The 13,888-nt window shown below is 45.5% G+C and overlaps 1 protein-coding gene across 4 annotated transcripts in view; it reads left to right on the forward strand.

Annotated features, from left to right (window-relative positions):
* Positions 1-997: 997 nt before the first annotated feature.
* The window catches only part of NECTIN3 (nectin cell adhesion molecule 3), a 62,605-nt gene continuing 49,714 nt past the window's right edge, over positions 998-13,888 (forward strand). Inside the window, exon 1 of one of the 4 annotated variants that reach the window (XM_062623949.1) lies at positions 998-1,388. In XM_062623949.1, coding sequence (XP_062479933.1) covers positions 1,145-1,388 — 244 coding nt within the window. In that variant the 5' untranslated portion in view covers positions 998-1,144. The remainder of the gene's footprint in view (positions 1,389-13,888) is intronic. The other 3 variants (XM_062623946.1, XM_062623948.1, XM_062623947.1) reach the window with 3 other exon arrangements.

The raw sequence follows: 13,888 nt of genomic DNA on the forward strand, positions 1-13,888 counted from the left end.
GGGGGAAAGGTCCGCACCTTCTCGCACCCGTGGGGCTGCTTTTTCCCTTCGGCTGCTGCGATGCCGACGGGACCCTGGTGGAGAGGTCCCGGGCGAGGGGTGCCCCAGCACGGTACCACTGGCGCTTAACAGTGGGTGGTGTGAGCGAAGAGGGGACAAAGACAGGAAAGTTTCCTGTCGGCAGCACCGTGGGAGTGAAGCCGAGCGCCCACTGCCAAAGGCCCGGCGGTCCGTCCAGCACAGGACCCGCCGCCTCAAGGCCAACGCAGTAGGAAATGGCCTGCCCCACCACGGAGGGAGCCGCGCCGGCCGGCCCTTCTGCGCCTACGGGGGGGGGCTCAGAGCAGCCCCGACCGCCCCCTCCCAGCCTGGCGGAGCGGGATACGGCCGGTCCTTCAGCACACCGCGAGGTCCCGGCCCGGGGCGGGCACTGCTGCGGACTAACAGCGGCCCGGCCCTGGGTGATCCCTTCTGGGCCGCACAGCTCCCGCCACCTCAGCGGGCCCCTCGGCCGGCAACTGCAGGACAGCGGCTGGGACGGACGCGTGGCGGAGGCTCCCCTTCCCGCAGGGGAGAAGCGGGCCGGGAGAGGCCGGGGAGATGCCCGGGAAGGCGGGGGACGCGAGAAGGACAGCGCGGGATCGGGGACCGGGCCCGCAACCAGACCGGGCCGAAGGGGAACGCGGCGCCCCCGACCACGCTCGGGGCGGTGGCGGGCGGGGCAGGAGGAGAGGGCGGACCGGGACGTACCAACAGCCCCCCCGGGGGAGGACAATGTAGCACCCACTCCCACCAGCTACCAGCGCCCCACGCGTTGCCAAGGGGACACCCCCTCCTCCGCCCCGGTGCGTGGGCGCGTCCTCGGGTCCGCGGAGCGGGTCTGGAGGGGACGAGGGGGACGGGACTTGCCCCGGGGCGTGTGGAAATGGGTGGGGGGAGTGGGGGGATAGAGGTAGAAGAGCACGGAACACGGCTGCCTCCCCCCCCTGCCCGCGGCGGGATGGTGTGGCCCGCTCTGAGGAGGGCGGGGAGCGGCGTGCAGCGCCTCCCTGCTCAGTGACACACACACCCGGTGCGGGGAGGCGGCGGCTGGTCGGGGAGCGGGCGGGCGTCGTAGCGGCGGCTGAGAGCCCGAGCCCCGAGCATGGCTGGGGCAGGGGTAGGGGCCGAAGCCGCTGCAGAGGCTGCCGATGGTTTCCCCGTTTCGCCGGCTTCTCCCGCCCGCCGGGAACTTTCTGCAGAGGTCGGTGGCGGTGCCTTCCCGCGGTGGTGGTGGTGGTGGCAGCGGCGGCGGCAGCAGCAGCGGCGGCGGCGGCGGCTCCGCTCGGCGGTGCCTCCCGGGCCGGGGCTGGGACTGCTGGGGCTGGTTTTCTCTCGCTTCTGCTGCAGTAAGTGAAACTTTTTCCCCTTGTCGGCCGGGGCAGGGCGAGGGGGCGGGTGGTGGAGGAGGAGGAGAGAAACCCGAGCCCGGGCACGGCCGGGGGACTCGGCCGAGTTGAGGGAAACTTTGTGTGCGCGCCCGGCATGGTGCCGGACGCCCTGCGGACGGGGCAGGCGGGTGGGACGTGGCCGGGAGCGCGGCAGCTTCCTCCGGAACGAGTGGGGAGGGTGCGGGAAAGTCGGAGCTGGAGCCCGCACCGCGCCGGGGAGACCCCAGGGCTCTTTCTCCCTGAGACCCCCCCCTCCGCTGGCGGCGCGGACACGCCTCGCTGCCGCCGGCGGCCTGGGCGGTGGGAGCTGGTCCGGGCTGGGAGGGCCGTTGTGTTCGCTGGCCGCGGCGGGGACCGTTACTCGCGCTGGCGGCCGGGGGTGGGAGCCGCCCTGCCGTGCGCCTCCGTGGAGTTGATGCCGCCGTCGGCCCCGAGGGAAGTTTAGGGGCTGGTGGCGGGTCGTGCGCCGTGATTGCCGTCCTGCCCGGCGGCGGTTGGCGTGTTCGCGGGAGTACGCGGCTGCTCCCCGCCCCTAGCCTGCAGGAAGGGCAGCAGGGTGGGTCCGCTTGTTCTCCGGGAGTACTTCGCGGGAAGAGCGGCACGCTCGTTGTTTGTGGTGCTGTCGGCTTGCATCGTTGTCCTCTCTGAGCTGGGTACTTAGGGGTTGAGGTCGCTTATCTCCCGTGCTGAGAGCGGGTTTGTGTGCTCGGCATCACCCTCATCCCGAGCAGCTACTGCCGGGGGCACGGCGGCGCGGGGCCCCCCTGTGGTTTGGAGTGACTGCTCCTTGGAAGATGGCATCGCCGCCACCACACCGCTCCCCGTTGTTTTTTCCTGCGGAAAACAAGCAGTTGGGAACTAAATCAGAGAAGGATTTCCTCCCCCCCCCCTTCTTTATTTCTCTTTTTAACTGCATGAGATGTTGTGTGCATAGTGTCATCTTTACAACAGTGAAAGGTGAGAAGAAAAGTGTACTGGGGCAAAAGCACGTCGAAAACCATCCTCCTGCTGTTGTATTCCCAGTGTAGTAATGAGTAGTTGGCAAGGATATTTTATTATAGGATACACTGTGTCCTTTCTCTCTTGAAGGAAGGAGGAACAAGTTAGAGGAGGTAGTCTCTGGAGGTTGATGTGATAAAAATACCAAGGAACTTGAAAGGCATGCCACCATAAAGCAGTTGTAGGGTATCTGAGAAACCCTTTTTCTAGGAGGGAGTTGAGGTACTGCTGCTGAAAGATTGTGCTCCTGCATGTAATAGTCTCCCCCCTCCGGCAATGATGTAACTTTCAGAATAGATGATTATTACTAATTTCTCAGTATTAAGGAGGTGCTACGCTTCGAAGCCTTAAGGCTTGAAGACTTAGTTTTCACAGGGTTGACAAACTTCTTGCACTAGCGTTCCCCCTCCCCCCCCCCGCTTTTTGCAGGGTGATTTCCTCCCATTTGCGATTAAAAAGGTGAAGTTGCCAAGGTATTTTTACAAGTAAACGTAACAATGAAGTTAAGAGCATCCGTGTGCTGTGTCTTGGGGAGGCTTACTATTTTAGTCTTAATGAGTGTAATTCAGATGTCAGTCTTCCCAGATTCCTTTTGGCACATGTGGACTTGACTGATAATGCTTCTGAGCATCTGCCAGGAGGGGGAATGTTGTCTTGAAATAATGTCCTTTTTCAAGTGCAACATTTTGAAGTATACTGTATGGATAAAAGGGGAAACATAAACTACCGATGACTCCTGGACTGTGAGGTGAGGATTAGAAGATGCTTTTTCATCAGTATCTTAATTTTTAGATCCCTTTTTTTTTTCTCCTGAAGCTTCCCCACAGTTGTTTTCCTTCTCTGTAATCTGCCACAGGCGAGTCTGAAAGAAAAATCATGTAATATCAGTGGCTTTTAAAAGTACTCGTAAATACATTTTGAGCGTGATCAGATGTAATGAAACCAGAACTGCAGACTACTTTTGGTCGTTATTCTTCTTACCAGTTAGTCAGTTCTGATAATGCTAGGAAAAGAAAGCAGCACAAATAAATAAACTCAAAGAAAAAATCACAGCAAAACAAACACTCCCCCCCCCCCCCCTCCCCCGCTAAATCCCAAACAAACAGAAAACTAGCAAAATTACTATAAAAACAAATCAGTTTCTATGCAATCATTTTGACTGACTGCTGGAAATATATTTCTTCAGAGAAGTATAACAAAAAAAACCCTAACACTCAAAGCAAAAAAACTGCAGAGGGAAAATTTATTTGGGATCTGAAATAACAGAAAGTTCTGTTTTGTTTTTTTTTTTTTGTTTTAATAAAAACAGACCTGCTTTAATTACTGCGCTTCCTGGAAAAGTGAGACTGGCAGGTTAGGCTTACATGTACAAGTAATTTTACTGCTCAGTTGAACAGTGCATGATGCGATGGAGCGTGTACTAAACTTAATATCATCATATTAGTGTAGCTTTGAACTAGGGGAGATGTGTGCTGTCTATAAGGAACATCATAACCTTTATTAAATAGCTTAGTACGCATTGTGGTCAGTACTTTCAGGTTTGTTGTACCTGGGCACATGTGTGCTACAAAGTAACTAATTCCTTGTAATTTCTGTGCCTCATTAGTTTGCACACAGTGAAAAGGGTCGTTTTTGCCAAGTTTTATGGAATGTTAAGCATGAGTTAGAAACTAAGCAGAATTGTTACGTGAGGTGAACAGAAAAATGTACAGGATGCATTTGTCAGGGACTTTGTTGTGCATTTTTTTTTTTCCAATTCAAATTGTTGATTACGTTAAGCTTAGTAGGGCTAGGAGAAAAGTGTGTGTGAGGCACATGTCTTGAAATTCCCATTGCTTTTTGTTTATCTATTTATTTATTTCTTAAAGCAGCCTGGGATATAAAAGTCCAGACTGTAGTGGAGCTAGAAGAGCTAGATTATGAAGATGTGGATAATCCAAGTATATAGAGTTGCCATATGCAAAAATGGAGTTGCAAATGAAAAGTAACCGTTAGCCTGAAAATCATGAAGTTTCTAGTCAAATAGTCTGTTCTGGTCAAGTGATAACAGAAATATGAAGTCAAGCAAACCAGGTTACTACGTTAGAAATGTGAAAGTGTGGTAGTGTGTTTAAAAAGACAACAGTGTGGGTTTTTTCCTCCTCATTTTATGTTAAAGGCAATGATAATAGTTCAGAAATTGATGTCTGAATATGCAGGTCTTTGCAAAACGATATGGAGATAGGCTCACCTATTATATTAGGTGAGCCAGTACAATAGTAAGAAATAGTAGGAAAACTATACGGGGTTAGTTGAAAAGTTGGAAAGAATGAAACGGTGAACTATGTCTCAGGTAGGGCAGTATATGAAACCGCTGCATGAAGAAACCAAATAACAAAGTAACTTCCAAGACAGGGAGAGTTAAACCTGGATTGTTAATTAGCACAGCAAAAAAGAGAAGTCAGAAGTTTGTCAAGCTCATGCTTCGAGGTAACTCAATGTAATATGGAGAGCGCTGTTCTGGAACAGCGCACCCAATAGTTCTTGGCTCAGTTTTGTTGTGGTAGGTCTGTCATGTTCAAGATCACTCTAAAACTGTGATGCTCACCTAAACACAAAATGTAGATGCTAAGATTTTAATAATACATATTGTATAGGCTCATCATTCTTGACTGCTATTTAAATATTAGACAAGACAGTTTCAGTTTATCTGTAGCGCTGCACAGAAGTAGTGCAAGTTGGAGTTGCTCTGAAAGCAGTTGGTATGAAAGTGTGGATGGGATGAAAGCAGGCTGCAGTAATGAAATTTTAGGTTGAATGGAAAGTGAGGGTGCCAGCTAGCACTTTGGCTTCTGGTGTGCAAGAACCCCTGTGTGTATATATGTCAAAGTGTAATGTTAATATCGGAATGCCTGGAGTATTAGAAAAGAATCTTGGTGATTTAGCCACTTAGGCTACATAAAGGTTGACCAGTTTGTATTGATTTGAGCAATGTGTTTCTCTCTTGCCTCCTTAAGTAACTTTATCATGGAATATGAATACTGATGCTGGAAAAAAAAAAGGTTCTAGCATGATTTATTTCTTGGAAGATTGCAGTTAAGTATCCTGTTCAGAAATACAGTCACATCTAGGTTGAATTTTTCAGTAAGAATTTAGAAATATGGTCAAATCCATCCCCTTTATGTAGTATCTCACCTAGGATAATCTTGGGGAAACAAAGGACTGTTCTGTAGCAGGAGAAGCAAAAATCTGTTGCCTTTACTGAGCATCTGTACCAGCTGATTGCCTTTCAGGTGCTGGTGGTAGAGCTTTTAAGGTATGCAAAATCACAGGTGTAAATGCATCTACTATGAAAAAGGGAGGAGGAGGATGTTGCTTCAGTAAGCTGTGTGTGGGGTTAATAGCATTTTTGTGAAGCTGGAAGAACTGAGTTAGAAGCTCTAGGACTGAACGTGTATATCTCAGTGTTTAGAAACAAAATCAGTAGTGAATGGAAGTAGGGTAAGAGAAATACAAAACCTGGTATACAGCCTGGTAAAAGGTCATCTTGCAAAGTGCCAAATACTTATAGTGCTGTTAGTAAATGTCCTTTTCTTAGTTTTGGTTCAGTTATCTGTTGAAGAGCAGTAAACTTGATGAGTATTAATTTCCATCATGTGTTGTACCTGTTGGTTGCTGTGGAGGTAGCTTGACCTGCTGTCCTGTAGTTGAATGTAACTTTGTCCAGAGTTCTTTATTGGAACTTATGGCTACAGACTTGTTAGGTGAGTCTGAAAAGAAGTGAGAGTGCTGAGATTGCTTGTGTTGTCTGCCTGTTCTGGAGTCCTGATACGTTGCTCCCTAAAGATGAGCTGCGTGATGACAGATGACTTTGCTCTAGCGCTGTTTGTACTTGGGCTTCTTGTCTCCAACTTTGAATGAACCTGGTGTGTTGACTCTGTGTTAACTTTTTTTAATCCTGATTAAATGGTGGTGTGGTGATACTGAGTGGTGTGTAGACACAAATGCAGAAGTTTCTCAGAGGAATTTTCTTATGGACCTGATAATTGAATACTAACTGAATGGTCATATTTTCTTAGTGACGAACAGCTGTAGGTGCAATTCTTTAACTCTGATTTTGTTATGCCGTGTGTTGTTGGGTATTGTAGTTGTTGTTTGAAGGGGAGACAGAGTATATGATCTTTAAAGGTACCTTCTAACCCAAACCAGTTTATGGTTCCATGTGCAGTTTTGTATGGGGTCTTTTGGTAGGGTTAGTTTACTTAAACCATGATTTTTGAAAAGTACTTATTTGAAGGACAGTTGTATTCAGTACCTCACATTATAGCTATTTGAAATGCAGTAATGTATTTTTATTGAGAGGATGAGTGACTGGGTTAGGCATGAGATGAGTTGATCCAGATTTTTTTAGTTATAGGTGAAGGGGTCATTATCGCTGTTGTCTGTTTCTGGTTAGAAGCAGACAGATTGACTAGAAAAGAGTATCATATAAATGGGGGAAGAAGTCCGAAGAATGGCTAAGAAAGAAGAGATGGGAAAAGCTGAATGTGGATAAAATACAAGGAAATAGATGAGAAGCCATTAAACAGTGAAATGTGTGGTAAAGATGATGTCTGGGAGAATGCTTGTGTTTCTGCCTATAAAGTGAGGAGAGATGAGAAAGTTGTTACGTGAAAGCTTGTTTTACTCCCCTGACTGTGAACAGACAGTGAAGGTTTAAAACAGTGGGTTGAAATGAGGTGTAGATACGTATGAGTAAGACTCTTGAGGGTGCTGATGGCCAATATTTGGCTTGGTTCTGGAAAAGGTAGGCTAGTGGTTGCTTGGTACGCAACTTACTACTACACAGGCTCACGGTGAAGAGCTTCAAGGCATAGTGCAACTTCAAGTCATAGAGCACCAAACAAGCAAACTTTTTTAGTTATCCAATAGGTGAATGCTTCAAGAGTTATTTTTCTCCTCATTCTTTTCAGGTAATTAACTTCTAGACTTGGAACTGCTTCAAATGTGAACTCAAAAGTTGGGTTTTTTTCTGTCCATGAGTTGCCAATAGAATAATATTGGAATAAAAGCCAAAAGAATAAAAATCTTTCTGAGTCTTGAAACTTTGATTTCCTAGCCTTTTACTTCTATTCTCCCAGGTCTGGGGAACTGAGTGGGTCAAGTTTAATGTTGTCATGTTGTCCAGAAGGTCAGTAGGAGTTCAAGTAGTGAAAAGTAACAAGCTTCCAGTCTATCCTCTTTAATCACTGCTGCATTCTGTTCAACATTTTTGCTTCTTTTTGGTTCTTTAAGTAGTGTATGAAAGTAAAAGTCATATTAAATTTGTAATACCTTAAAATAGCATGCTTTGGCATTCTCAGCATGAAGTCTAGTCAAGCAGAGCTTGTCTTCAGTTGCCCGGTGCACTAGGATTACTTGCAGCAGTAGATGGCTCTTGCTTATCCTTCCTTCCTCCCATCACATTTTCATTATCTGTCATTTAAAATATCTTTGTATGTCTACTGGGGATCATTGTTTTCTCCTGTCTATTAGTCAAGGCTGGTATTACATGGTGGTTTTTAAACTTGTCCATAGTAACTTTCTAGAATTAGTTTGAACAGAAGGTTTTCCTAAAGTGACTGTTCTCAATACTTGAAAGGTACCAGTTCTAGCACTGAAACACAATGGCATATGCAGAATTAGAGGTCATAGAAATGGCGGTTTCCTGCCAGAAAAACCCCAACTTGCTAAAAGGTGAGTAAAGGTTGGTCAAACACATCTCAGTATCTGGTGTGCATACAGTCGAGTTGAAAAAACAAACTCGGCTAGCTTGAGGAATTTATTAGTTACTTTTGGATCTGTTATTTTCATTAGCCCTTGAGTTAGAAGATTGAAAATTAGCATTTGACTTAAATTTGTCTTAGTCCTGTTTTGTGTGGACATTCTTTGCTCGCTTCTGTTGCTTCTTTCTTAATTGCAATACCACTCATGCTGCATATGGTTAAGGTGAAAACTAATTGTTGCTGGGGCAAGTACCCTTAAGAAAAGCCTAATGAAGGAAAGCTGGAGATAGAATGGAGAAGTTGAGATTAGGGTCAAGTTGGGTAACTACCTTTACTAATTTTTTTTCAGTGTACATAATCTGATAGAGCAATAGTCAGTTTAGTCAAGTGTAAGTTAAATTACATCAAATGCAAGGAGTTTCTTCATAGTAACAGAGTAACTGAGGGGGCAAGACTTTTGACTAGTATTAACTTGGGGTAGTTTTTTTTCCTGAAATTACTTTGATTTTTCTTACATCAAGTGTTGGCACTTGCCACAATAGAAAAAAAAAGCTTATTCAACTCTATTGAATATTATTACTAGAGGTCAGAGGAGCACAGATTAAGAGCTGTTAAGCTTAGTGCCATTTTTGAACATATTTGTAAAGATTGCTAACATTTGCGTTATGAAATCCTACTGCTCAGCCCTTCACCAGTGATGGTGCTTCTGTGCTTTAAACATTTCAATGCACTTTTGACTTCAAAAGGTAAATTTTCTTGCAACAGAGATAATGTTGTTATGACTTCATTAAGGTACTTCAACATTTAAAGCGTAAATCAACCATGAGAAGGTGATGGTTGTGACCATACCATTAATCAGCTCTTAGGAGATTTAAATGTGTCCTGTTCCAATGTGTTACTAGTAGCTGAGGTATCATAAAAGTATACATCTGATAGTTAGCATGTGCAATATAACCGTAGCAAGTGCAGTATAACCATTTATCCAGGCTATCTTGTATAGGAAGAAATATACAAAGTTCTTTGTAGCTCTGTTTCAGCCATTGGTGGTACTAGAGGTAGTTCAAGCTTCTGCACATAGTGTATATGGTGGGGGTTTGGAACTAGATGATCTTTAAGGTCCCTTCCAACTCAAACCATTCTATGGTTCTATATAAATAAGACAAGTGTTAGGTTTGATGGCTGTAAAATAATAAGGCTTTTGACTATAACCAGATTAATTATCGCAGTTGATGCATCAGTGTCTTCACATGGATGTTTAGTAGCCTATGTAACCTTCTGGCACATCCGAATGTAATCTACTGTTGAGACATATTTTTGTGTAAGATCTTTTATGCATTCTGCTGACTGCTCTGCATTACAGGAAGAGGGAAGGACTGTGCAGCTGTTAAAGTTCCCTTGGTGATGTATTTTGAGAGCAACTCTACAGCTGTGTTTTCCAAGACTCCAGAGGTGTGGCTTAGGTGTGATAAATCGATGTGGCTGCAAATAAGGTGAAAATTGAAGTGAGGAAAAGGAGATATGGTGTCTCCACCATTTGAGGCTGCTCTAAAAAGAGGTCCTGAACTGACAGCTCTAAGTACATAGGACAAAAGGAAGATGTGGAAGGAAAGAATGCTGAGTGTTACTAGCTTGGAGAGGCTTTTAACAAAGTTTCCTGAAACATCCTTATAGCCCAGTTGGGGAGAGGTGGTTTAGGTAAGTTTTAAATGGGTGATAAACTGTGTGTACTGATAGATTTGAGAGGTTCTGATCAGCTGTACCAAGTCCACCCAGAGGCTTGTTACTGGTGGCATGCCTGTATAGATCAGTGCAACGGCAGTTTGCATTACAGCCCTTCTTCCAGGTCAGCAGTGCACTTTTCAGCAAGTTTGTGGATGCTACCAGATTGTGAGAGGCAGTTTATATGCTGGAGACCAGGGCTAATTGAGTGGGATGTCTATGGTCTGGAGAAATAGCTAGCAGGAGCTTCATGAAATTCAGTGCAAGTAGATGACAAGCCTTTTTGGGGTTGAATGAAGCAATTAGTCTCTTATTCAGAGCTTGTGAGACTGCATCTGGAGTAGCATGTCCAGTTTTGTGCTCCCAAATAGAAGGCAGATCCTGACGTGTCTGTGGAAGGCCTCTAAGTAGGGAGTCAGTAGCACAATGATGTATGAAGAGGGGCTGAGAAGCGAGTTGTTCAGCTTTGAGAGAAGTCTAAAGTGGGGATCCTAATTGCTGGCTAGGACTGTTGAATAGGAGTTGAGAGAGAAAATAGACAGTCCCCTTGGCTGTGCACGGGGAAAGGATAAGAGGCAAAGTCACAAGCTGCAACAAGGGAAACTCTAATAACATGTTAGCAGTATGGTTTCCCGCACAGAATGAAGCACTAAAACAGGCTGTAGAATCTCTGTCCTTGAAAATGTTGAGAACCTAACTGTGGTATGACCCTGAGCAACTTGAGCTGACTTCAAAGTTGGCCCTGCTTTCAGTTGGGGATCAGATTGAATAACCTCCAGAAGTCCCTTTCAGTCTAAATAAGCCTCATTTTGAGTATGTGTAGGTAAGAGCTAGTATACTACAGCTGCTAGCTCTGTGTCATGGTTTAAGCCCAGCTGGTAACTCTGAGCCACGTAGCTGCTCGCCCACTTCCCCCGTTTTTCCTCCTCATGCTCCCAGAGGGATGGGAAGGAGAATCGGAAGAATATAACTCGCACAGGTTGAGATAGGAGCAGTAACTAAGGTATAACACAAATCACTGCTGCTACCACCAATAATAATAATGATAAGGGAAATAACAAGGGAAGAGAACACAACCACTCACCACCTGCAGACCGATACCCAGCCCGACCCATGCAGCGATCTGACCCTTATGGGTAACTGCCCCCAGTTCTACATCCTGGGCATGATGTGCTGTGGTATGGAATACCTCTTTGGTCAGTTTGGGTCAGGTGTCCTGTCTCTGTTTCCTCCCGGCTTCCCCTCTTCCCTGGCAGAGCATGAGACTGGGGAGGTCTTTGATCAGAGTAATCATTACTTAGCAACAACTAAAAACATGGGTGTTGTTCCCAGGCTGAAAGTCAAAAGCACAGCACTGCACCAGCTACTAAGAAGGAGAAAAATAACTGCTACTGCTGAACCCAGGACACCCTGGAAGACAAGTTCCTTTCCATTAAGGATAAAATGTCTAAGCAAAGTCTGAAGCAAGTTTTTCCCATAATTTGCCTGCTAAAAGCTTGCTTTAAAATTGGATCAGATTGTGAACTTCTAATATAAGTAATAACTCTTAGAGACTTAAGGAACGATTTGCCTGCATTTCTTGTGTTACTTCAGTAAGTAGCCGACAGGACTAGTCTCTTACAGTACAGAGCTGGGTAGTGGTGTGACAGTTCCTGAGAATGTGAATTGAGCAGCTATTACACAGCATTAGTACGCTGGGCTATTGGTTACTAGGCTTATTGTTTAGATTCAATTCCTGGACAAAAAAAGGGTTAACTTCCTGGAATAGCTTGCAGCGGAGGATGGCCTTACGAGCTATAAAAAAGAGCCAGCAGCATCAACAATGCAGAGGGCAGCAGGCGTCTGCATAACTTTGTAATGTCACTGATAACTTACCAGATCCTGTCATGAGCAGCTGAGACTTAGGCACTGTATGTAATGGCTTGCTGCTCCTGACAAAATATGCTTATTTTATGTTTTGTTGTATGGCTGCAAATGACACTGGCAGATAACATTCAAACTTTACAGGAAAGGGAAACACGCAGTTAATGTTTAGCTGTGTTTGTGAACTTCCTTGACTTTGCTGCTTTGTGTAGTGCAAAGTACAACCTCCCTTCTCCCCTGGACTTCAGTTCTTCCAAGAGTAGGTGGTACGTGGGAAGACAACTTATGATAAGTGGAGGACTGGTCTGTTTAAGGGAACCAGGGATTTCCTGGGGATTGCATGTCTAGTCCCTTCATCTAGAAAGACATCACACACGTTAGTGTTCCTGACCAGTGTTTAAAGGTTTTCTAATTTCAGTGTAGTAGGTACAGTTCTGAGGACAGGGAATGCTGAATGCTTATAACTGTTGCTATAGGCTTAGCAAAATCTCTGGTTCTTCCTTAAAATTTCACCAAAAGAAACCCCCAAACCCCCCAAACCAACCTCCCCCCCGAGCCCCAAATCCTGCTCCCTGGGTGTTTGTTGTAAGCAGTTCCAAAGTTTTGCTTGTACAGAAGTTTTTGCTAGCTTATTTTTGAGCATTCTGTAAGGACCGTGTGCACTAAAATCACCAAATGCATTGAGTAGTCTCTTAGAGAATGCCACGTTACTTTCTGCATTTAAAGCTGGACCCATGTCTGGTTTTGCTTGATGTTAATTTTTGCCTTCATCTTACTATCTAAAAGTAATATCCTAATGAAGACAAAGATGTTAATACAACAGTATTTCTCTCCCTTTTGTCTTGTTCCTCAGAATGGTTGAAATGCTCTTTGTTGGGGCTTTTGGTTGTTTTTCCTCCATAGTTATCTGAGGTCAGGAGATCTTATTTGTGCTTGAAACTTCATTATCGGCTAAGTTTAATAGGAATTTCATAGACCCTACTTTTCAGTATGGCACACCTTTAAATGGGTAATTGTGAAATTCAGAAATGAAGTTGTTTTTCAGAGTCCATAGATAAGGCAAACTTACGACATGGTTAATAATGAACGGACAAGTGAAGTCTCACAAATGCAGTGTAGCATGGGAAGAACATGAAGTATGTAGGTATGGAAAATGAAGCCCACATCATCCAGCGGGGAAATGATCAGTGATCAGCTTCACCACTTAGACATTAATGGTTGGACTTAATGATCTTAAAGGTTTTTTCCAACCTAAATGATGGTATGATTTTAAGTTTCACATCCAGATTGGAATAACCCCCATGCAACAGCATAGCCTGTGGTTCAGTTGGGTGGAGGGCAGCTTGGCAGGTGCAAATGTATAGGGTCCTGATGAAAGACAAATTGAACCTGTAGCAGCTTTGAGGCAAAGAAAGATAACCTCATCCTGGGCTGTGTTAAGCATGTGTTAAGCGTATGTTAAGCATCCCAGGTTGTGGGAAGGGGTCCTTCACCTCTTTTTGACCCTGAAGCACTGTGCCCTGTCTGGGGCTCCTCAGTACCAGAGGGATGCTGAGATACTGGAGCGAGCCTGGTGATGGACCACTGTGTTAGTTGGGGACTGGAGCTTGGGGTGTATGAGGAGAGGCTGCAATAGCTGGACCTGATCAGCCTAGAAAAGGGAAGGCTGAAGGGAAGGAGCCCGTAATGCTGCTTGATGGGAGTGTGTCAAGAAGGCAGAGCAGGGCTTTCTTCAGAGGTGTGGCACGGGAACAAGCCGGCATGTGGGGAATTCAGAGCTAGTGTAAGGAAAAAATGCTTCTTTCTGAGGGAGATGAGACATTGGAGCAGGTGCCCAAAGTGGTTGAATAATCTAACTCATTCTGTAGTGATTTTCAGAACTTAACTGGATGAGTCTTCAAGTAGTCTGATGTAAGTGGATCTTTGAGCAGGACTAAGTGACCTCTAGAGGACCCTTGGCTCTTACCTACATGAAGTCATTATTCTCTAGATCGGTATTAGAGCTTTGTACCTTTGCCAATGATAAATGCATTATGAAAATCCTATACCTTGGGGTTCACTTGTGTTTGTGGTAATTGGTAGGTGTCCTCGTTGGTAATGGTTAATATAACTTATACCCGTGTCAGAGGTGAC

The sequence above is a fragment of the Pezoporus occidentalis genome, unplaced genomic scaffold, assembly GCF_034315485.1.
Source record: "Pezoporus occidentalis ecotype Australia unplaced genomic scaffold, CSIRO_AGI_Poc_V1 ctg26, whole genome shotgun sequence".
In the NCBI taxonomy this organism is placed as follows: Eukaryota; Metazoa; Chordata; class Aves; order Psittaciformes; family Psittacidae; genus Pezoporus; species Pezoporus occidentalis.